This window comes from Motacilla alba, chromosome 9, assembly GCF_015832195.1.
Source record: "Motacilla alba alba isolate MOTALB_02 chromosome 9, Motacilla_alba_V1.0_pri, whole genome shotgun sequence".
Taxonomy (NCBI): domain Eukaryota; kingdom Metazoa; phylum Chordata; class Aves; order Passeriformes; family Motacillidae; genus Motacilla; species Motacilla alba.
The window spans coordinates 16,600,075-16,622,543 of NC_052024.1; the positions used below are offsets into that span (position 1 = coordinate 16,600,075).

General features: G+C 46.0%; 1 protein-coding gene across 2 annotated transcripts; it reads right to left on the minus strand.

The window, feature by feature from the left end:
• Positions 1–101: 101 nt before the first annotated feature.
• Positions 102–19,053, minus strand: EIF4E2 (eukaryotic translation initiation factor 4E family member 2). Of its 2 annotated transcripts, XM_038146197.1 has the most exons (8): positions 18,901–19,053; positions 18,055–18,169; positions 16,788–16,922; positions 13,722–13,826; positions 10,748–10,900; positions 10,519–10,655; positions 3,087–3,165; positions 104–596 (listed from the first exon to the last, which is right to left on the minus strand). In XM_038146197.1, exons 1-7 carry the CDS (start codon positions 18,918–18,920, stop codon positions 3,120–3,122), a joined length of 711 nt encoding a protein of 236 aa, XP_038002125.1. In that variant the 5' UTR covers positions 18,921–19,053; the 3' UTR covers positions 104–596; positions 3,087–3,119. The 2 variants fall into 2 exon arrangements, with proteins under 2 accessions (XP_038002126.1, XP_038002125.1); XM_038146198.1 differs by lacking the exon at positions 3,087–3,165 and having other exon boundaries at positions 102–596.
• Between the last annotated feature and the right edge of the window lie 3,416 nt (positions 19,054–22,469).

Sequence of the window (22,469 nt, forward strand, 5' to 3'; positions counted from 1 at the left end):
AACAGGGCTGGGTACAAGGCACTGCTAACCTGGGAGTATAAAGAAGAGGCAAAGATAAAGCAAGCAGCCTAGAGAAATACCACCACACTGAATTTCAGACACAGCCAAAAAATGAGAGACTGAAAGAAACAAAGAGACCCAATAATTTATTGGCAGAACTGAAAAGGGGCATTTGAAAACCACAGGGCTGACTCTCAACTGGGATGCTTCTCCCAGCTGCAGAGAGATTTATAATACTGGTATCCCTCAGCAAAAGGCTCTGATGTTGGGGCAGAATCCCAGAGATCCTGCGTGCCACGTAGAGAAAGACAGGAAAGTGCTGCAAGATGCGGCCCCAAGGGCCCGCCGCTAATTGAAAGGCTGCCTCCCGCCCCACTGCTAAAAAAAAGTTTGTGTAAGACAAAATCGGCCTCTATTGTCACCGCTGCTGGAGGGCTTCAGGTGGATCCTTCCCCCAGGGAGGAGTGCGAGAGTGGCCCATGAGTCCCTTCAGAGGTCGGAGGCCACTCCCAGTGCTTTCAACACGGAGAGAGGAGCTTAGTGCCAACTCTTGTTCTCACAATGTGATTTTTGTGTTTCGAAAGCTTGAATTATCCCTGGAAAACAGAGGGAAGAAAAAAAGTGGTTACAGATGCGCATTCCTTCAGATCACAGCACCTTCTCATTCTCCCCACTATAGCTACCGGTGTTGCCATCCCAGTACATCACTCAAAATCAACACTTGCTAAACCACCCATGCAGATCTTCCTAACTACAGACTTCTCACACAAGTCAGCTGTCACTCCAGAACCCTTGGAACAGAGGGAGATCCTGCTTCATCCCCATTCAATGAGAAGAAAAAATTGTCATCTCCTGTGAGCAAAGCACATGACTGAATGTGGAAACCTCCCTGATGGATTCTGCTGTTTAAACAACTTGCAAGGTCTCTCCCTTAGCAAACATTTATCTTGGGGATTCTGCTTGGAACACAAATATACTATCAGACCAACCTCCCCCTGCCTCTGTCCCTTGTATTTAGTCATACTGTCAACAAGTTTAGCTCTCTGATCTCTCCTACCTTAAAAGTATCTAATCTGAAAAGGGTGTTTTCTCAAGTTTAAACAGACAAGTTTCTTCAGCAGCTTCTACTCACTCAGAGTACAGCCACGAGCCTCAGGGGCTATTGACCAAGGAAGCAGTGCTGGTCCACAAGCTCCCTCAGTACAGTCTCATGGCACTGCAGCAACTGAAGATGGGGCAGGTTACAGAAATCTGTTATTGCTTACTGCCAGCCTATGGGCAGCAGCAACAGGCAAAGCATACTCCCACAATAATACGTAGTGCGTTGAAAAAAAGGAGATTACAATTTCTTTGAGAGGATAGGTTTGGCAGCTCTTCCCATAAACAGGGACAGGGCTGTAAGTTGCCCAAGCCAAAACATTTAGTGATGCCCCAGGACATACCACATCAAATAGCTGAAGAGCAAAGGCAGCAACTTCAGCAGCAAGGTGCTGTGCAGGACTGTGAAATTCCACTCAAACCCGTGAGCTATCATCGTGTGCTGCCAGCAGCTGCATGGCAGCAGTACCAGCACAGGCTGGAACACCTCCAGGAGGTGGGCTGGGGAACTGGAAGAACAGAAGGAAGTAAAAACCACTTTTCAGAGTTTAAAAAGTTACTCTGCTATGACCTGACAGCAAAAACAATGCTGCAGAAGACTGGGGCTCACCTTTGCACTTGGTAGAAGAGCAGGCTAGGCTGCCACTTGGGAATGTGATTCAAGATTCATTAACTGGATTCTGGTTAATTTGAAACGATGCTTTGGCTTTCTATCCCATACTGGACTTTCACCTGTGCCATCTGCCTCAGGAGGACAGCACACTTCAGATAGCTCTTTAGAGGACAGATTTTTTTCCCTATATTTTCCCTCCTTCTGCCTTTATTGGGGTGCCCCAGGCCCTCTGCTCATCCCTGCTCAGCACAGGCCACCCAATACAGCTGAGAGCTAAATGAACTCTGCCACTGTTTTCCTGTACCCTTGGCACATTTGCTGCCTTCAGAGCGTGGTACATCATTAAGTGAGCTGATTTCCTCTTCCAGAAGGACATGTGAATGTCATCTAACAATAACAACACTACCAAGTGCCCGTGCAGTATTTTGTAAACACTGATCCTCACAAAAAAACCAAACCAGTGAGGAGAGAGAGGTGTTATTTTCACCCATGACTTCAGAGCAAGGTATGATAACACTGCTTGCCCAGTGCTCTTGAGGGAGGTTTTGGGATCCCCAGCAGCTCCTCAGAGCTCAGCTGTGTTGGAGCAGCTACATTCCACTGCCCAGTTATGGGAACTGGGCAATGTAAATGCTTCCTTCCAGTAGATTCCTCTGCTCTGGCACTCAGCAATCCAGTGATCCCACTCGGCTACGATCAACCCAACTCTCATGGCCTGGCCTCTTGCTGGCCCTTCTTAAGGGCCTGCTGTCAGGGAATTGGGCACTGCAGGGAAAAACAATCTGAGCTGTGGGGCTCCCAGCAGCCCTGGCCTCACCTTGCCTATCTTCTCTGCACATCTTGGCTGACTACCAGCAGTGGAGGGTGGTTGTCTCATTAGCCACAGCATTATTATTTCTACCAACAGTAGCTACTGGCTGTCCTTCCTGAACAAGCTTTTATTGACCAATTAATTTATTCTGTTTCAGCCCACTGTTAAAGAGCTGTGTGTCAGCCCCAGGTGCCTCTCTCAGTGTCCACCCTCTGGATGTGCTTAGGATTCATTTACCACTCCATACCTGCTTACAGTCAACCCTAGGCAACACACCCAAGCTGAAGACATACCTCTCAGCCTCCTGGGACCAGGTCTGGGATACAAGTGCCTCATACACAGGAAGGATACATTAGCAAAATAGCACACAGCACCTCAACAGAAAATGCTGGTGTCTGGTCAAAAAAAAAATTAAAAGTAATTTTGACCTTTGGAAAAGAACAAATAGCAGAATGGGCCCACCATCAGGCCCATGAGGCAAGAGAACATGCCAGCCCATGGGAAGAATGTTGGAAGCTGAGAGGTATGCCATGAAGTCACATAGGAAGAAAGATGAGGCCCTACCCTGGGTGTGACAGAGGGAGGGGGAGCGTTCGATCAGCGGCCACTGCTGTTCACCAGGCCATGAAACTCCTCCCAGGCCCTGGCAAGCCAGAGGGAAAAAAAAATGAAATAAAACCAAAAAATAGCACTTCAGATCAAAGGCTTCTTAACTTTTAACGAGAGCAGAAACATTCAATAACGTTTAAAAGGCACTTGTCTTCAGAGAGCAAGGCAATATTCTCTGATAGCCCTAGTGGATAGAAGCATCCTTAAAATCCAGCCAAACATCTGACAGCACAAGGCAGCTTTAGCGTTCTGCACAGACATGAAGCGTTCCCACTGGCTGCTGGTGATAAAGCCACATTAATACCCAGAGACAGGTATGACCTTCCTAGTCTCAAAAGGAATATCCATTTCCTATTGCTCATAAAATAGCCCATGTTACGTCTTTCTGGAGGATTATCACATTCCTTGGCTGGTTAAACTCAGCCAGTTACTGGCCTCATGCTTTGCCACATACTGCATATGCAGGTAATCCCCCCAAAAGGGGCTTCTTTCAATGACACACAGCTTAGTTCTTAGGAAATTCTTTGATCAGGCAGCAGAACCCAATTGTTATTAGGAAGTCTCATCTCCCATTGTAAACCTGCATTGTTAATGTCAACCTAGTAAAAACACTGCAACTATTTGAAATGAAAATGTTTTTTGATAAGTTAGAGGGGCAGGTCCAACACTGCATTCCCTGGTGGAGAACGTTACTGATGGATGAAGGCAGCAGACTGAAAAATTGCTGTTGGTTTTATGAAGGCAGCATACTGAAAACCCTCTCAGGGAAAACATGCTGAGGTTAATGTGAGCATGGCTATTATCTTCTAGGATCAGAGACATCAAAGAACCTCATAGTTCTCCGTGCCCAGCAAAACAGTACTGGTGCCTACAGCACACGCCAAGCCATTTTCTGAAGCCACAGAATCCCATGGAGCTGGAGGGACCTTAAAGAGAACCCAGGTCAATCATAAACTCAGACCACCCTCTAGATTTTTTTGCTGGTATTTCTCAGCTACTCCACATTTTGTTTTGTGTGTTGCCTCATCTGGCCACTGCAACACAACAGGAGAGTCCAGAAATGGAAACCCTGTATTAGTCAGCACCTGTGCCACAACCGGACCACCAGCCTGGCTCTTATCTGAGCCTCACAGTCAAGCTCCCAAACGGCATTTGCAAATGCAGCCCAGGTGTCACATGCTCTTTCCCAGCAAGTCATAGCCCAAATAAACACAAAGACCTTGGGATTCAACAGCCTACTCCAGAAGAAAGTTAGGGAGAAGAGAAACCCTGAATCTGAAGCCCTCTCAGTTGCTGGTAATCTTTGCACATTTCCAGACTTGTCAAAGAGTCTCCACCTTCATGTCTTCCCTCCAACCTCCCTTGCATCTCTACCACATTCCCATCATCCACAATCACATCTCTTTCCTCTCCCATAGTTCTCCCAAACTTGTAACTTCTCAGCAGAAGAAACACAAGGACAGACTACTTGTCAACATGATCGATAATTTATTACCCCTTTCACACTAAGGAGTTCCTTGTTCCAACATCCCAATAACATCGTGCACAGTCCTTCATCTCTGTCCTCACAGACAGAGAGAAAAAGCTCTTCCAGCCAAGAATTTTTAATTCAAGACCCTCATATGTATTACAGTACTAATGACTCCAACTATCTGCTGACTTGACTGAAAAAATCCACTAGGTTGTGTCTGCCCTAATGTACCTAAACTACGCTAGGAGAGCAAACTGCTCTCATTCCACACTGAACAAGGCTGCCAGTTAATTTCATCTGGCAGAATCTTTATGACCTGTGACATGCCAAAGGCACAGTGCCAGAGAGTCGTCTAAGAGGTTATTTTTATGTATAGACATTTTTAGTACCTTATTGCCATACTGTCTGCACAGCGATCAGATACGCAGTGAATTGATCCCCAACACTTAGATTATTCCTACTGAACAGATGGGAAATGGAAACGCTAGCAGGCTAAATGAAGCCAGCCAGAGCTGTTCTTCCACACTCATTCCTGACCCACAACTGCAGAAACTTCCCACCTTCTTCCCCACTGCCCAGGGTCAGGACACAGCCAGAGCTCCCTTTAGCTCCAGCAAGTAAGTTGGAAGAAAAAAAAATGAGGAAAGAAGCCACTATCTCCAAAAAAAAAAAACAAAACCAAAACAAAACAGGAAGATGAAGACCCCATCAAAAAGAGGAAGGGCAGTCTTAGTTGCTTCAAGGGGGTTTCCAAATCACTATTGTGCAATCACTAGCTGTTTTCTGCAAACATCCTCATTTAAGTCCCAGTAGTTTGCCTCCAGTATTTCTCTGTGCAACCTTGCTCCTCAGCTTCTCCTTCCCCAGCTAAAAAAGACTCAGAGCTCAGAGTGCACTTATGGTACCTTACAAAGGGCACCAAGGTCTGTCTCTTTCACCAGCCCATGTGGACTCTCCCAGCACACTGACCACTCACTACACTCTGCAGGTGTCCAGAGCAGCACAACCTCTTTCTGGGTGAGTCCTCTGGGATTTGTTCACGGCCAGACAATAACTTTGTGACTAACAGCTTGAAAAAAACATCTAGGGTGGTCTTCTAGCCTGAAGTAATTCTTTCACCTGTCTGGCAGTACCTGGAGCAAAGGCAATATAACACAATTAAATAAACACAACCAAACTGACCTCCTTGAAAAAAACCAACCATGAAATAAACAGGTTATAGGCACTTTTTTGGTAAGAGACAGGCCACCAAGATAAGGAAGCCTTCCACAAAGTTATGGACACTTCTGAGTAAAACATATTATGTTGATGGAGAACCAATCACTGAATTCATAAATTCAAAGACCAGGTCTGTGCAAGTGCTCTTAGACTTTCAGCACCTGGAAACATTACTGGAACTGGAGAATGGAGTGCTAAATGAATGAAGCCAGTATTGCAGAGACCCAGAAGAGGACAGCTATCAGATCTGGAACCTCACTGCTCTCCTCTAGATTTTATTCCTGCTCTCAGACTTGAATGGATGAGGGTGAAACAATGCAGCTCTGGAGCTGGCAAGATCCAAGGCACCCTGCCTTCCCCTGACAGCCATCAGACAATATGTGAGAGTCCCATCTGCAAACCATTTCTCTTTAGGCAAGGTTAACCCTGCCCACTCCATTTAAGACCCAGTCAAAGGCATAGGTGACAAAAGTAGAACAGCAGCACTGAGGAGTTCTCCTAAGGTTTTGGAAATTAGCAAGCAAAGGGAAACCAGTGCTTTGAAACCACAACAGTCACAGGATTAGCTAAACTCTGCTGTGACAAGGGAGACCTCACAAGCAGCCTACCAGCAGCTTACTTGTCTCGTAAACACTGATCTTCTTGTGCAACGCCTGTCACTTCCACAGTGATTTCTCTTCTTAATTCCTCATTTTTTTTGCCATTCCTCTCTTTTTGTGCTAAGAACCTCCCCCCTGCAGTCTTCTTATAGTGCATTATTCCCTCCATAGGATATCCTCTTGTTTCCTACCTACAATATAGTCTGAGGCCATTTCCTCCAAGTGCCTGCAGTGAAATGAACCCAGTGCCAGCTCTATTAAGATCAACTATTCTTCTCATTTACTCGAGCCATCCCATTAGTTATCACTGGTGACTTTGAAAAGAAAGGATAGTTTTATACCCTGCTCAGCTCTCACTGCAGCAGGCACTCACGAATAAGCAAAGCTTTGTTTCCAGAAAAAGCAGCCTTGCTTTAGAGCTGACACAACAATCTGTAACGTCACACAGCAACCAAAACATTTTCACACCAGCCTGCTCAGTGGTAACCTGCTGATGGCCACTGCTCTGGTCTCTCCTGGCACTGGAAGCAGTGTTGCTGAATTTGCCTGGGATTCCTGGACAATATTGTGGGTGAGAGCTCTCAAGAAAGGAGATGGTCACTGACCACAGTTATCAGTGCGGAAAAGAAAGGCTGATAAGCCCAGGCAGGGCAAGGCAGCCATGAACTTCATGCTGCAATGCTCAAAGTCAAATGTGAAAGTGATCACTTCCCCTCCACCCCCCTCCCAACTGCAGATACCTGAATATTTTCAGTGGCTTTGCTGAGACATGGCCAGGCCGTGGTTGGCAACACTCTGCTTTCAAAAAAAGTGCACTTGCTGTGGCAGCAAAAGAGGTTGGGTATTCTGCCCTGAATTCCAAGCCACAGGAAGTACCACTGTCCATAAGTCACTGTCACTTCTGGACCTTGTCACCTCCAAGGTTAACAACACTGATGAACTGAACCTATTAAGTGGTTCACTGCATCTGAGTGCTCCTCTCTCAGTGCACCTCTGAGGGAACAAAGAGAAGCAATTTCTCTCCAGCTACTGAAACAAGGTAGCCCACAAAATGTCACATATGTTCTCTTCAGGTGCTCAGCACTGTAACGTCTAAGGTACTATAAATCCCCTGGATTTAGCAGAGATTGTTCTAGCTTTCCTAGCAAGATTGGAAATTCATACAGACTAGGCTGACCCTTCTACTCGCTGGGATTTAGGCAGCTTGTCAATATCACAAGCAAGAGAAAGGACAAACACAGGAAAATTGCAATGAAAGATCTGCTTATCTAGCTAAATGCACAAGCCCCACCACCGAAAGCAGGAAGGACAGAATGCAGAACAGCTCCTTGGAATAGCTGTGACCCAACAGGTACTTTTCAGATGCAGCTTGGCAGCACCACCACTTTCTGAAACAAAGGGAGCTGCAGCCTCACTGACAACTCATGGAAAAATGGTGTCTAGAAATGATTTAATATGAAATGCATCCCCACAAAAGGAATATACAAAACCTGAAACACAGGGCTCAGGTTCCACAGTGAGAGGCATGCTAGCAATTTCTACAGAAGCATTCATTTACAGTGTGTCAAAAGCTAATCCAGGTCAATTCACTACCTAAAAGTCTAGGTTTTGAGAAATGCCTGCTCTTTTCTTGCTAAGCATGCTCCCTTCCCTGAAGCACAATCAATGCCAATCAAACCCTGCACATGAGCAGAGCTCTAGTGGAGAGATGCAGCCCATACAAATGAAAAATGCCACGAGCCCCCCTCAAAAGGCAGCCCTGACGAAGCCTAGAGCTCTTCCATTAGAGCTTTTCATGAAACACAGCCAGAGTGTGAATATAGAGTGCTGGCTAGAAAGCCCTCCCCAGTCATAAATCACATGGTACATGTGCAGCATAAGTGGAGTTTATTCATGACGGACAGTATTTCAACAGGACTTGATAGATGGGTGAGGAAAAGCAGCCAGACTTCATGGAGAATAGAACTAGTTACACAAGAGATTCTTTATTAGCGAGAGAACCTTAATGATATGAAGCTTATCCAAGCAGAGTCAGACTGAAAGCTGGGGCTGTCCTGCTCTTCTGTGGCACAAAGCAGTCACCATCAACTCTCTGCAGCTGCTGCCCCTCGCTGCCTGCTGGTACCAGGCAAGAGAGGCACAAGAAGTTGGTCTGTGCATCACTACACAGAAACTTCACTGACAGCAGTTCTGCTCTGAATTTACACCAGTGCCTTTGGAAGGAGATGCTGGAGAGCACTGCAATCAGACTGCTACAGCTTAAGCTAGGCAGTGGGAAAAAAGGGGCTTTTATGATGCCCTACATGGCAGAAGGTTAATTGCTTAGACCTACCTGACTGGGACATCATCAAAGCAATTCCTACTAACCCTCCTACCCACAGAAGAATGAGTGGGAGACAAGCCAGTTGGCTTCTATTTAAGAATTGCTCCCAGCTGTAATCTGAGCTACTAAACTTGATACCTCCAACACCTGTTATTCTCAGACAAGCTCATTTTGCACCACACGTCAGCAGCACAAAATGAAACTCAGATGCTATGCAGGAAGAGAGGGCAGCAAGCACAGCATGTTACACTGGTGTAGGGAAATGAGGCCACATTACTGGCTGCACCATCACTCAAGGCCTTACACCTGCCAGAGCAAAACCAAACACTGCTATAGCAGCATTCTCTGAGCTAGGAAGTGCTGGTGGTGATAGCTCACAAGGGAAAGGCCACATTGTTCCCAGTCTACATGTGCTACATGAACCACCACCACAGCTTAGCACTGCTGGCTCCACACACAGCTTTTACTACAGAGAATGAGAAAAGTCAAACACCTCCCTGCTCTCACCACAAAGCCGCATCACCACAGTCCGCAGTCTGCTGCTGCTGAACAGGAGTAAAATACTCTGCTATGTGTCCACGTGAGCAGGCTGCTATCTCCCTACATGGACAGAGTCCATAGTGCCCTCTCCTGGCAAAAAGGGCATGAGAAATGTTAGTGGCAAAATTATGGAAAAAAATCATCTCTTTCCCTTCTCTTTCCCACACACACAGGAGGGAAGGCCACATGGAACACTAAATGCCTACAGGCAGTTTCAACGAGATTTCTGTATAATTACTAGTGACCCACACTCCAAATTGGAAGCCAGCTGTCTGCTAGAACCAGGATGGATCCCATCAAACTGCCTGACAGCAGATTGATGACAGCATGATTACGTGGAACAAGCCAGCATGATGAAAGAAGGTCATGAAAGATACTTGCACCTTCATTACAAGCAAGATTAGAAAGCTCTCTGCCCCATCAGTGTCTTATTCATTTCACTTCTTTTTCTGTGTGCACCTTTTCAAGTATTAATTTAACCAATATTACCTAATCAGTTTACAGTTTAATCAGTTATGACCTATTAGTTTACAATACACTTAAGAAAAAAGGAAAACCACGTATTACTCACCTCTAACTAATACCTATATATGCAATTTTTCGTCACTTTGTGGGAAATAAAAGTCACCCTGAATGGCCTGATATGGTAAGCTATAATACATTTATTTAAAAATACAGCTGTGCTCTCTGGGTACCATGATCTTCTAGTCTTGTTAAAGAGCCTCTGTCACCAGGGCCTGGAAGACTTAATATATGACGTTTATTATGATTAGAAATCATTTGTACAGCACTGTAAATTCACACAGCACTTTCCCAAGACCATTTATAAGTCTAATGGCACTATAAATCCCTGTTAGCTTCCGCACTTTATTCCCCAGAATCTCTATTTATTCAAATTATTCAACTCCCCCCACTGCAATCTTGTCTTTGAACACATCGAGCCACAGTCCCACTCCGGGCTGCCCATCACCCGAGTGACAGGCTGGGTGGATGTTAAAATAACCCTGGATCACACATTTAAAAAATAAAAAGGTTTTGCTCATAGAACCAAACACCCACGACAACAACACAGGAATTTGGCTTTCAAAGCGCGCTGGCAACAACTGCTGCTGTTTGCACTTCAGTTTGCAGGAACAGCCCTAACGCACACGAGCACTTCTGCCAAGGCCCGTGCTGTGCACCGAGCTGCTCGAGCACGCATGCAACCTGCAGCACCCCCCTGGCCAGCACACGTACTTGATGCTGTCGGTGTGGGTTTTATATTCCATGATGGTGTTGGGAGGTAGGTTGAGCACTCTTCGTAACGTGTCCCGTATCCGGGCTGTCGTGGCCTGGTCGCTGGCTGTCTTGTTCCATATGGAGATGATGTCCTCCTGCGGAACGGCATGGGAGGGAGGGGTAAGCACAGGGCACTTTTTGCAGCCCTGCCACACGGAAGCACGTGCCGGTTCTCAAAAGCACCCACCTGGAATCGGACAGAGACGACGGCCCCACAGATTTCTTCCCCCACCATGAACTGCTCTCCCAACATGGCCAGAATAAGATTCTCCCAGCACCGTGATGCTAAGCCCTTCCGCAGACGGATAATCCATTTACCACCATTTTTGTTGGCATCATCCTAGGAAGAGGGGAAATAAATTGATTTGTTTTCTCCTAGCTATTTTTCTGCTACCCACAAGACAGCAGAGCCACAAACAGGAGCAGATATTGATTAGGTGGGACAAGGAAGGTGTTCTCAAGCAAAAGCATTTTATTTCACTTCTCCCCCATATAAGCAGAGACAGAGGAAAACCACTTACTTTGAATACAAAGTACTTGAAACAAAGGCCCTCAGCCTTCCAGACCAAGTTCTGTGCTCTGATGACTTGAGTTCTAGTGTTTTGATCCCACTAGCAAAGACTAACACCTACCAATTTGCACAAACAGACCCAGAGGCAAGGACTTTAAAACTACTGCTAAACTTGAGACAGAGTCACCATTTGTCTAATCCCCTGTCTATGTAGTTCTGCTTGTAAAACAAGATCCCCGTAATACAGGAGAAGCCCCTCATCATAGGACATGGAAGGCCAGTAAAAAGTTTGCAAAACGGTACTTTAAAAGCAAGCAAAAAATTGATAAACATTTTCCTTCCGCATTTCCTGGAATGGGCTCACAAGCTGTGCTAACACAGAAAGGACTACCTTGTTTTCTGACATTATAACACATCATACAGCTGAATGTTTGCTCCAGACTGTGGTGACCCAAGGAAATAACCAAAATGAGGGGAGAAAGTAAAAGAAAAATTTAATGCTAAGCACCCAGTCTGTCACCTCAATATTGTGATTCTGCATCTTGAAGCTGACAAAGAGCTGGAAACTGCTACAGCCTCCCCTGCTCCCCAGAACGCACAGCTATGTCAAAGAGCAGCTCCTCCTCTGTGCAGAACACTGTGGCATTCTCTGGTACAACACTGTAGCTGGGAAATCTTACAAGGTGAGAGGGGAACAAATTCCGTCCAAAGCTGAAGACAGAGAGGTAGGAACAAGTCAAAGAGGTGGCAGTTAGGAAGGGTAAGGGAAGACAGGTCTAGGACAGAAACAGAGAACAAAGAATGACTCAGAGGGGACTGCACAAAACAGGACCTCCCTCTCCAAATCCCCAGCGATCCCCTCTGCCAAGCTGGGACACACCTTGAAGATGCCAGGCAAGGCAGCCCAACCCTTCTTAATGAAATAAAGTTAATTTCGTTTTAGCCTTAAAGCTTCTCTAGGGCTCAAATAAAACTAAACATTTGTCTGCTCTCTCAGAGACAGCAAGTGCTAACAAAGCAATCCTGAGGAAATGTGAAAGTGTCATCATTCACCTGACTCTTACTTTTCAGGTATGTGCTGGACTGAAAGGGGAAGGTGTCAGCTCCAGACAAACCTCAAAGCATGACAGGAGCCATCCAAATCAACGTAAGTTCTAGGAACGTGGCAGAATCCTGTGAGAAGCAAACTGCTTCCTGTTAAGTACCTTTGTTTTCCAAGTTGTGAACATCACAGCCTTTAGACTGGGAGCTGGGTTTAACTCTTCAAAGTTTCCACAATGACTAGCGGGCATCAGAAGAGAGTGATATTGCTAAAAATATCTCAAAGGTGGCTTAAGCAGGTTCAAAGCTAGAGAGAGAGCAGTGATTGGGAGGCAGATGCTGCATCATGTGCTTTATGGTTGTTGTTAGTTTTCTTTCAGGTTAAACAAGCTTCAGTTCAGTCAAGCATTTGATTTTCCTTCACCAGAATAATAATGATCTGCAGCCCAGTAAATCACCAGGGATTATTATGCTTGGTGTTTCTGACTTTACCAGAAAAGGCACAGATGGATGCAGAAAAAGATCAGAGCTACACACAGGCACATATGTACCTATAAGAATAAAAGTAGCTAAGGACTGGTTTGGAAGAGAAAGAAGCATCAACAAAGCCCTACAAAGCATGCAGCAATGCAAGGCCAGAAGTGAGATCTCAGGTCCTCTTCTAGAAATACAAGAAGGAAGTAGGGCCAGAAGTAAAAATACTAAAGAATCTCTCCACCTCCATCTTAAAATGTCTGCTGGGAAATGCTTTATAGAAATTCTGCTATCATTAACCTGGGGACTCCCTGGTCGACACATTGTCTGAGGAACTTGCTCACCAGAAGTGCAAAGAGAGTTAAACGTTTCATATAAATAGTATGTGCAGTAACTGGCTATAAAATAGCTTGCTTAAAATAATTGCTTATGAGGGTCACATATAAATTTCTCAAGACCAAGCAGTATAATTAGGTACTTCAGAGAAACACATAAAATCCTCATATTGTGAATGCTATTGGTCATTGCTGGAAGCAGGCCAGGAACTGGGAGAATGATTTGCTGGGCAAAGATTCTTTTAAAATTTCTTTTAATGGATTTGGATAGAAATAGAAGCAAATTAAAGTGCCCTGGAACAAAACCAAACTAAAACAACAACAAAACAAAACAAAACAAAACCAAAACAAACAAAAAAAGCAAATAGTAAATAAAAGGCAAAGCTGTTTCTCTATCTCCAGCTCTGTGTGCAGGCTTTTAACCATATGCACCTCCTTGACTGAAAAAGGAGGGCTGGTTTTTATAAGCTTTGTTGGAGAGGTCCAGTCCTTCCAGAGGAAATCCCTGCACTGCTGTCACTGGGGGCAGCTATGGGTACTCCCTCCATTGGCAATGGCAGTTCAGCAACCTTTGTGGGGGTGCAGCCAGCAACTTCCCCGTCCTCCCTCTCTGGCAGCAGGACTGTTAGGGTACATGGCAGAGTTCTGAGGACAAGCTCACAGGAAACCCAGACAAAAGGATTTCACCCAAGAAAATCTAATGAAGTGCCATTTAATGACAAGAGTCCCTCTACTGTAGAAGACTCCCTCCAAAATATTGTGGGGAAAATATCAAGGCAGAAATGAGAGCTCCAACTCACCTCCCACATGGGTTTGATGCCCTCTTTGAAAAGATGGAAGTCACTGTGGCCTGTCAGGTCCCCAGGACGTACCATGTGACTGTAAAACCGCCAGAACTGTTCCACCTGCAACAATACCAAGCACACAGTGAGGCTGCTCACACTGCTCACAGTCAAGATTTCTATAGAAACAGGCTGCCATTTTTACACCAACTCTCCAGAGCCACCTTCCTCTCTTCTGCTCTACTCCCTGTCACCAGGGTGTTGATGAGGCAACACGAAAGGCAACAGTAGTGTCAGAGCCTGGGTGCCTGTTTCTGACTGGCTCCATTACCAGGTGACCACCTGAAACATTCAACAGCCTCTAAAGTCACTCAGTGCTCGTCTGAAGAAATCTGTGCTAAGGTAACAGCTGCTCTGGAAAACAGTTCCAAACATATATTTTAACTCCTACTGCCCAAACTTTCAATCACTGGGTTTGTGTCAAAGGCATCAGCTACAGCCAAGCCTCTTTACCTGCTTAACCACTGCTCTCTGTGACCATGGAAACTGCAGAAGCCTTCAAGTAAGACATTTATTTTTTTAAATTTTATTTTACTGTATGCAAATTTTAAGACAAAATATAAATTCTGGTGCTAGTTTAAGATCGGGAAGCACTATTCAGAGTTTTTATTTAAATACCTCTTGCTTCCTTTTACAGACTGCCATGGTACACTTGGACCACTTCACTTCGACCAGTTCCATTCTGGAACCCCTGTGTCTGCTTGAGACAATCTGACTGTAAGGGATTTATGTTTTATAATTCTTAAAAGTAGTATATTTATCTTTTGAGAATCTCTGAGTAAGAAAGGATCTGAGAGAGGATGGATCTGTAAAACAAAACAAGGCAGTGGAAGTGGAATTTCCATATTTTTAGAAGACTCAGTAAGACAATAGCTATTAAGCAGACCAGCAGTGCAGTTGGAGGGGGCAGACATCACCCCAAACACTTTATCAGACCTTAATGACTTGGTCAGCACTTGGAATTCCACTCCAATCTGTGACCTCTGCCATCCAAGCTGGAATTTGCTTTTATAGCCAATAAAATGATGAACTAAGACTGAGGAGGGGTCAGAAGCAATCTATTTTTGTCAGGCACGTGCAAATATCCATGGGGAAATCACACTCCCACAGTGAAGGAATGTGCCCTCTAGTGGTTCACATTTCACAGCTTTTAGAGCTTCCCACTGAAAAGCCAGGAATAAATCTGAACACAGACTCAGCAAGACAATTCTTTCTGAAGGGTACTCTTCCATCTCCTTAAGCAGAATTTGGCCCCAAACACATTATCAAATAGGCTGGCCAGTCTCTCTCCATCCTAACAGAACTGCAGCCAATCATGGCATACAAATTCTCTGTAGCAAAGAGCAGAAAACAAAATATTCAACAGGATGTTCTTCCTCTAAGGAGCTAAAAATAAATGCTAAGTCCACACTGATTTATCAGACTGAAAAGTTATTGCCAGAATATCAAGCAGCAGCCACATTTTTCATCCCCTGACCTGAAAGCACTTGCTCACACAGGCTAATAGGAGCAGCAACTACCCACAACAGGCTCTTCTTCCCACCCTTATCCTGTGTGGATACAGTAACACAACCCAGCTGCTCAGGCAGGCATATTTTTATGCAGCCTCCAGAAGGAATAAAGGGCTGCTTTTATAAATTATCACATTACAGAGTATATGCACTGGTGAGCAAAATTAACATTTATAAGAGACCCTGAAAAAACTGGGCAAACACCAGACTTAGAAGAAAAAGGAAGAAAATAGCCAACAGACTTCCTGGCCTCTAGAACAGTAATGGGGACTCATTCTGCTTACGTTCTTGAGCTTTTGAGGGCAGGTTTACTCTGCCAGCACCATGCAAAAACCCAACACAGCCTGTCCAGGACACCCTCAAGTTTATTCCAGGAACAAGCAACCACAGAGTGGAAGGAGAAAGGAATTACAATTTGCCTTTCAATGAGCTTGACTGCAACATCAAACTGTACCTTGTCCATCATTCAGAGACAGACAACAGGCCACCAGCTGCTGGCAAATACAGCATGCAGGATGCTTATTCCAAACACAGTCTTTGCGCTGGGAATATGGGTGGAGAGAAGTGTGTGAGGAACAGCACAGAAATGGAACAGAAAAGCTGTTCCTTTCTTCTCTTGCTATAGCCATAAATTAACTACATGGCTGCTCTTTTTTTCTATTATTATATCAGCTACCAGTACCATGCACAGAGGTCTGGCACAGGGCAGAGGAAAAGTGCCAAAGACACATCTCCTCCTGAAATTCAAGCACTCCTTTTCCTTGGCTGTTGTGGTGTGATGTCATGGTTTGCCTCAGATACCCCAGGTTTCTCCCTGAAGATTCCTGCCCCAGGTCTGTCAATCACCCATCCCTCTCCACACCATGACCCCTGCTGAGTACTGTCTATCAATCCTGGAATTCCAGAAGGGCATTGAGTGATTGGGCAGGTTCAACAGATGCCCTACACCCCTGGGGGCACTGGGCCATCCAGGTGTCCTTTGTCCCTTGGGACCTCCTCTCCCGTGCCTGGTTGCTGGGTTTCCTCTCCATCCCCTCCCCCTCTCCCCCAGGTAAAAGGGCAAGCAAACCACACGGTGGAGAGTTCTGCTGGAGCTGTTGCTACGTTCAGAGGCCTGCGGGCCAGAATAACAGCTCTGGATTAAAACCCTCCATCAGAACCGACTCCTTTCCTTCCCCTCGCCTTAAAGCTTCTCCGTCAGAGGGAACCTGAGGAGTGACCCCCTGCGAGAGGAAACTCCAGCCACACCACCAGAGCTCCGCCGTGCCTGAACTTGCCCTCACGTGCCCTGCTGCACCATCCAGCTAGCCAACAGTGTCTCTGGGGGAAGCACCACAGCTGCCGCTATTTGGCTCAGGCGCAGGGGCCAGGCAAGCCAAGGCACGTCCCATCAGCAATATTGGTAAATTCCAACACTGGGCCAATCACCGCCTGCCACCAGCACGGGGCCAGCACACAGGGAGCAGGCCAGGAGAGCAGCAGCGCGGTGCCAGGGGACAGCAGGGGTACTCACGGAGGCAAAGGTGCCGATCTGTTTGATGTTCTGCTCGTAGCTCTGGGAGCTGGTGGGCCGCCCGGGCGTGCGCCGCGAGTACCAGAAGGTGTAGTTGTACTGCAAGGGGTGCTCAGCTGGCCCCGGCACCACAGCCTGCACGACACAAAGGCTCGGTTAGCCCTCCCATGCTCCTCTAAAAAAGGGCAAGGGGAAAAACTGCATTTACGGCATCTAAAAGCAACCATTCAAGCCATCGTGGCTGAATTCTTTTTAGTCCTGTGCCTGTCTCAAAGGAAAAAAAAAGACAAACTAAAAAGGGAAATGTGAGACCTTTAACTTTTTCTAATTAAGGGGAAAAAAAACCTTTCCTCCTCTAGGAAGGATAAACCCCACTTATAATAAATCATGATTCAAATGCAATTAAAACTCTTTGGTGACACCAACTGCCTCAAGCAACCAACACCCCAGTGCTCTGGGAAGATTAATCTAAGAACTTGTTATGTCAGCTTTGGCAGAACCCATCACCAGCAGTGGGCAGTGATCACTTTTCAATTTCCAAAACACTGATTTCTGATTTAAAGTACTTCTAATGAGCACAAAAGAGGCTAATGAGAGCTCAAAACTTACAGAATCAAAACTTACAGAGAAAACCCCAATCAAAACCCTTATCTTGTACTGTTTGATATCATTACAGGGGTTACCAGGGCTTAAATCTCTACTGTCCTCTTAACTATACCAAGTTTACAAGGGTTGCATTACTTCAGACAGAGCACAGGAGGCATCCTAAACAAGGACTGTTTCTTAGACAAGATGAAAAAAAACAAAAAAACAAACCAGGGGAGATATATGCCTTATGCCTTCTTTACCAGGCTGCATTACACACAGGGATACATCTTAAAAGTTATTTCAACAGTGTCACAAACACTGCCTGCTAAACCACCTTCAAGCCACTTCTGTTCTGCCAGACAGGAGTCCTTTCCCCATGTCCTCTTCCAAATTTGTTTTTGCATGAAAATAAAGCCTAATTTCTCATTTCCATTTCAAAGCCTGGCAGGGCACCAGCTATGTTAGTGAAGGGAGCATTCACCCCTCAGATGAGAGACCTCCAAAAGTGACATTGAATTACTGAAATCAAACACAGTCCCTCTGTCTTCACTGCAGCAGTAACAATGCACTGAGACCACAGCCCTCCAAGACATATTTTCTTTATCCCTGAACTGAGGATTGCCTCCCCAGCACTGCCACACCATGCTCTGGCAGAGGAGTGCAGATGCCAGCACCATACCTTCCTCTTGGTAGTACTCTGTGGTTTCTCACGATCATTCTTTTCCTTCTCACTGTCTTTCTGTGTGTTATTTTCCTCGTTCTGGTCATGGTCTCCACTATCATCATCTTTCAATCTGGTAAAGAAAAACAGCAAAGAGAGCCATCGCACAGCTGAGAAGGTTCATACCAAGCCCAGGCAGTTCTCTGCTCCAAAGCTCCTCCGTGGTACAAGGGCCACCATAGACAGCTACACTTGACAACGCACACGGTAAAAACTGCTTCTGCTTTCATGCCCATCACAGGCATCTTGGGCAAGCACTTTAAGCTGAAGAGAACAATGACACAGCTCTTTGGAACAAACTCAACTAGCTTGTGCTGGATACTGATCCGGCACAGGAAACCCCAGTTACTTGTTAGGGTTCTCTGCCATTCAGGGGCCCCACACGAAGACCTGTCACCGCGCCTCTGCTGACTCTTGCCCACCCCGCTCCCCACGCCCCCCAGCATTGCAGAGGCAGCGCCTGGGGCAGGCACACACCGCGCCAGCACCCAGCACCCCACAGGTCTCTCCGCCCGCCCCATTCCCTGCCAAGGGCCGGAAAAGGCGAGAGACAAGCGGGGCTACGAGGCAGCCCGCGACTCCCCGGTGCGGGCCTGCCACCGGCCCACCGCCCACACCTCGCGGTCCCGCGTCCCCCGGGGGCCAGGCTGGGCCCCGGCTGCAGGACGGGGCTGTGCGTAGCCCCGTGACTCATCGCGTCTCGCCCGCCCGGCGCCGGGGCAGCGGCGGGAGGCGCCGGCGGGGCTCGGGGCCGTGCAGGCCCCGCACCGGGGGCCGGCCGGGGGGCTCGGGGGTGACACTCACGCGTCGAATTTGTTGTTCATCGTCGCTCGCTGCCGCCGCCACCCCCGTTCGCCTCAGCGACTTCCGCCCTGCTGAGTCCGACCGCGAAACCCTTCCGCCGCTTCCGGCGGCTCCGCCATCGCCTCCCGCGTTTCCCCCCGGAGCCGTGACGCCGCGCACGGCGGGCGGGGAAGGGCACGCGCTGCCGGGAGCGCCCCTCAGGGCAGCGCCGCCATCTTGGGCGTGGCGCGGCTGGCGCTGGGGAGCGAGCCAGAGCGTTACAAATTGTTCACGCAATAAATTTTGCTCCGGTAAATACAGTTTGAAAACTCACGCAGTTACTCTTCAAAGAGTTTTCCTACCTTGCCTCCTGTGGCGACAGCGGCCCCCTGCTCGACGCCCTCCCCATTGCTCGTTCCTTCATGTATAGTGAGGGATTGCAGAAAACGGGAAAAATGTCCCAGTTAAGAGCCTGCAAGCTTCTGAAGTGATAATGGACACTTCATAGAGGATAAGGGCATAGTCCCTCCTTCAGCATCTCCTTGCACTTCATGAATCTGTTTCCACATTACACCATGAGCACAGTGTCTTTTCACAGGGCTTGCAAATCTCTGACCAGTAATTTCTGCTATCTGGCAGAGTTAGTAAATAGTTTGAGTGTAGTTTCTGTTTCTCTCTGTTTCTCATCAATTTGTGATGTGGAAGAGTAAAAAAATTCATTGCCTATGTAATCCAGGTACTCATGCTAAGTAAGCAAAGCAAAAACCCCATATTAAATCACACAATATTATAACTCGGTGTAACTCAGTCTACTTAAAATTTATTTATACTAACATCTCTCATAAGTCTGTCGATCAAGAACATGAAAAAATGGTACTGAGCATACATAAGGCACTACATATCCTCTGTTCTATAGTGTGTGAGTGTATTCATCCTTGTAAAGCACAGTAATGTAATGCTGGTATTCCTACCTTACTATTGGAAAGCAAAGGCAATGGGTGTCTCAGCAATATCCCTGAAATCCCAGAAGTATGGCAGAACAGGGAAAGGGCTCCCCAAGTCCTAGGCTAAATATCCTTACCACTGGCCTTCCCATCCTGTTGCCTTATGGGCTCAAACCTGTGTTCATAACCTTAGAAGACGTGGAAATTATTTAGAAATAAATAGTAGCAGAAATAGTTCAAAAACTCGTGAAGAATTTCCTGGTTGATAACAAAAGGGATCCCTAAATGGGATCTGCGTGCTCTGAAGACCAGCAGTTTACCAAAATATTTCAGAAAGAATGTGTAACACAAATCACTATGGAGACCTGCTTATACGAAGATCCTTCTCACAGAGTCAAAAACTAATGACTTAAATTGCCAAGATATCAATCACTCTCTTGAAATTGCACAATGCAAGTGCCAAGTAATTATTATGAGGTGAGAAACAGGGTCAGACTCTGTTATCTCCTACTTAATAGCTTATTTAGAAATTATTAGGCACTCCTAAAGATTGATTTTTAGAGCACCAGAGGATGCAGTAATTACAGTTATCAAACTTAAAAAAGAAAGAATGCCACTAAACCCCACTGAAGTGAAGGCGTCACACTGATCAAAACCCCTGACGTGGACCTTGATTTTCTCAAAGCCACCTTCCCCCAAAGCCACTTAGGTCTTATCTATTGGGAAGATCACCTGCATCAGGTTGGATACAGATTTAAAGTATTCTGCTAATACAATACATTGCATATACAGGCAGTGTCTTTCTGAAATTTCTGTGGGTTTTATATTTAGCTTGTACCAGTTTAAAAGACAAAGGTTGTTATACTGGTACGTTTATACACTGACCTAACTCTTGAAATCCTGTATGGAAAAATGATAAAAGTAACATCTCTGCAACAAGAGAGGGAAACTGAGAACAGATTTGTTCATATTATAGCACGTAGATAACGTCCAGCATCCTATTCCCAGTGAAGAGTTCCTCATGAGCTGTTCAAACTCACCTTTGGGTAGTTCTGCAGCCTGGGACAAAATGTAAACACAAGATGTGATGCCTGGCTGTGCTCTGTGTAAGGGTTGTACCCAAACCTTAGTGGCATTAAGAGACCTCAGTGACAGGGAAGCCTTGCAGTGTGGTGTCCTGGCTCCCCACAAACCCTGGCTTCACTCGTGCTGCTGTAGCACACCGGCTCTTGTAAAACTGCTTTTGCATATGGCAGGGTTGTTCAGACCTTATATTCAATTCCACAGGATGGAAAATGACAGTGTCTGACACCTCTTGGAGTCATTCTGAATTTTAAAAAAAAGGACTAATAATGAGCATTCAAGAATTGTTGATGTGCAGACTCTATGCAGAACCTCGAAATTCCCAAGCCACCTTACAGTGGAGGATCAGGGCAGCTGAATCAACAAGAGCCATGAGCAAGGACGTGTCACATCTAAGTGCAGCTACGCACATTTCCCACCTTGCACCTCCAGATACACCATCATGGAGTGCTCAGCACAAAGTGAAGGTGGTGTCTGAGCCTGCTCTGAAGAGATCTGTGATCACTGCACTCTGAATGTAGAGAGCATGCCATCCTCTGCCTGCAGATAGGAGACAGGCACTGAGATTTAAGACTGTTTTAACAGCATAGCAAATTCCCAGCAACAGATCTGGTTTTTATCACAGGCTCCATACCGAGTTGGTGGAGCTGGTAAGACGGCAGCCTTATCATTCTGTTAAAAAATATGATCTTGCAGAACAGGAAGACAGCACACAGTAAGTTTTCTTTCAGTCTAGAGTGGAAAAACATCACTCTCTTTGTGTTTTAGGTTGAATTCAAAGAAAGAAATAGCTCAGCAGTCTCTCAGGAAGAAAAGGAGGCGAGGAAGGAGGAGTACTGCTGGAAATACTTTAACTAGAAGCATTTGAAATATGTAGCAGCTGCCTAAGAGACAATTACTAGTTACCTTTAACATTTCATTCAGGCACGCAGCAATGAAGTCCTGTGGCTGTGCAGGCACCCAGCTCTTCTGGTGGTGCCTGATCTCAGCCTTAGTAAGAATTCACAGATCCTGCAGGTGCGTCTCTGCCAGCAGCCTTCTCATCAACAAAGGGCCTGAGGGCCTCAGCAATGATGGGAAAGTGTCCTGGAGCTGCACCTGGAAATACAAGCAGGGGAATGCCATGAACATCTTGGCTTCAAGAGCACTTACAGGCTGAATGTTCACAGCTGAACTGTGCCTAACCATTGCAGTGATTCCCAACTGTTACTTGTCTGACTATAGGAAATGCGTGACCACTTAATTATTAAAAATATTATCTTGTAGGGAAGTGTGTTAAGGATGACCATTACCATACACTTCTGGATTGCCTGCTTTCCACTGGTAGCTTTCAGATCTGGCAGATTTAAATTCCCCTAAATACAATTTTTCTTAAGTTTTCTAAGTGAAGTCTTTCCCAAATGACCTGTTCCTTTCTAAATTTTAAGTCAACACTTGTCTGTAGTTCTCAAAGCCACATTCATGTCAGTTTGTCCTGTTTATTCTGGATGGTTCTTGAAGCCCAGTCTAACACAGGAAATAGGGCTATTACGAAACCCTCCAAGGCACAAGCTAAGAGGAAAA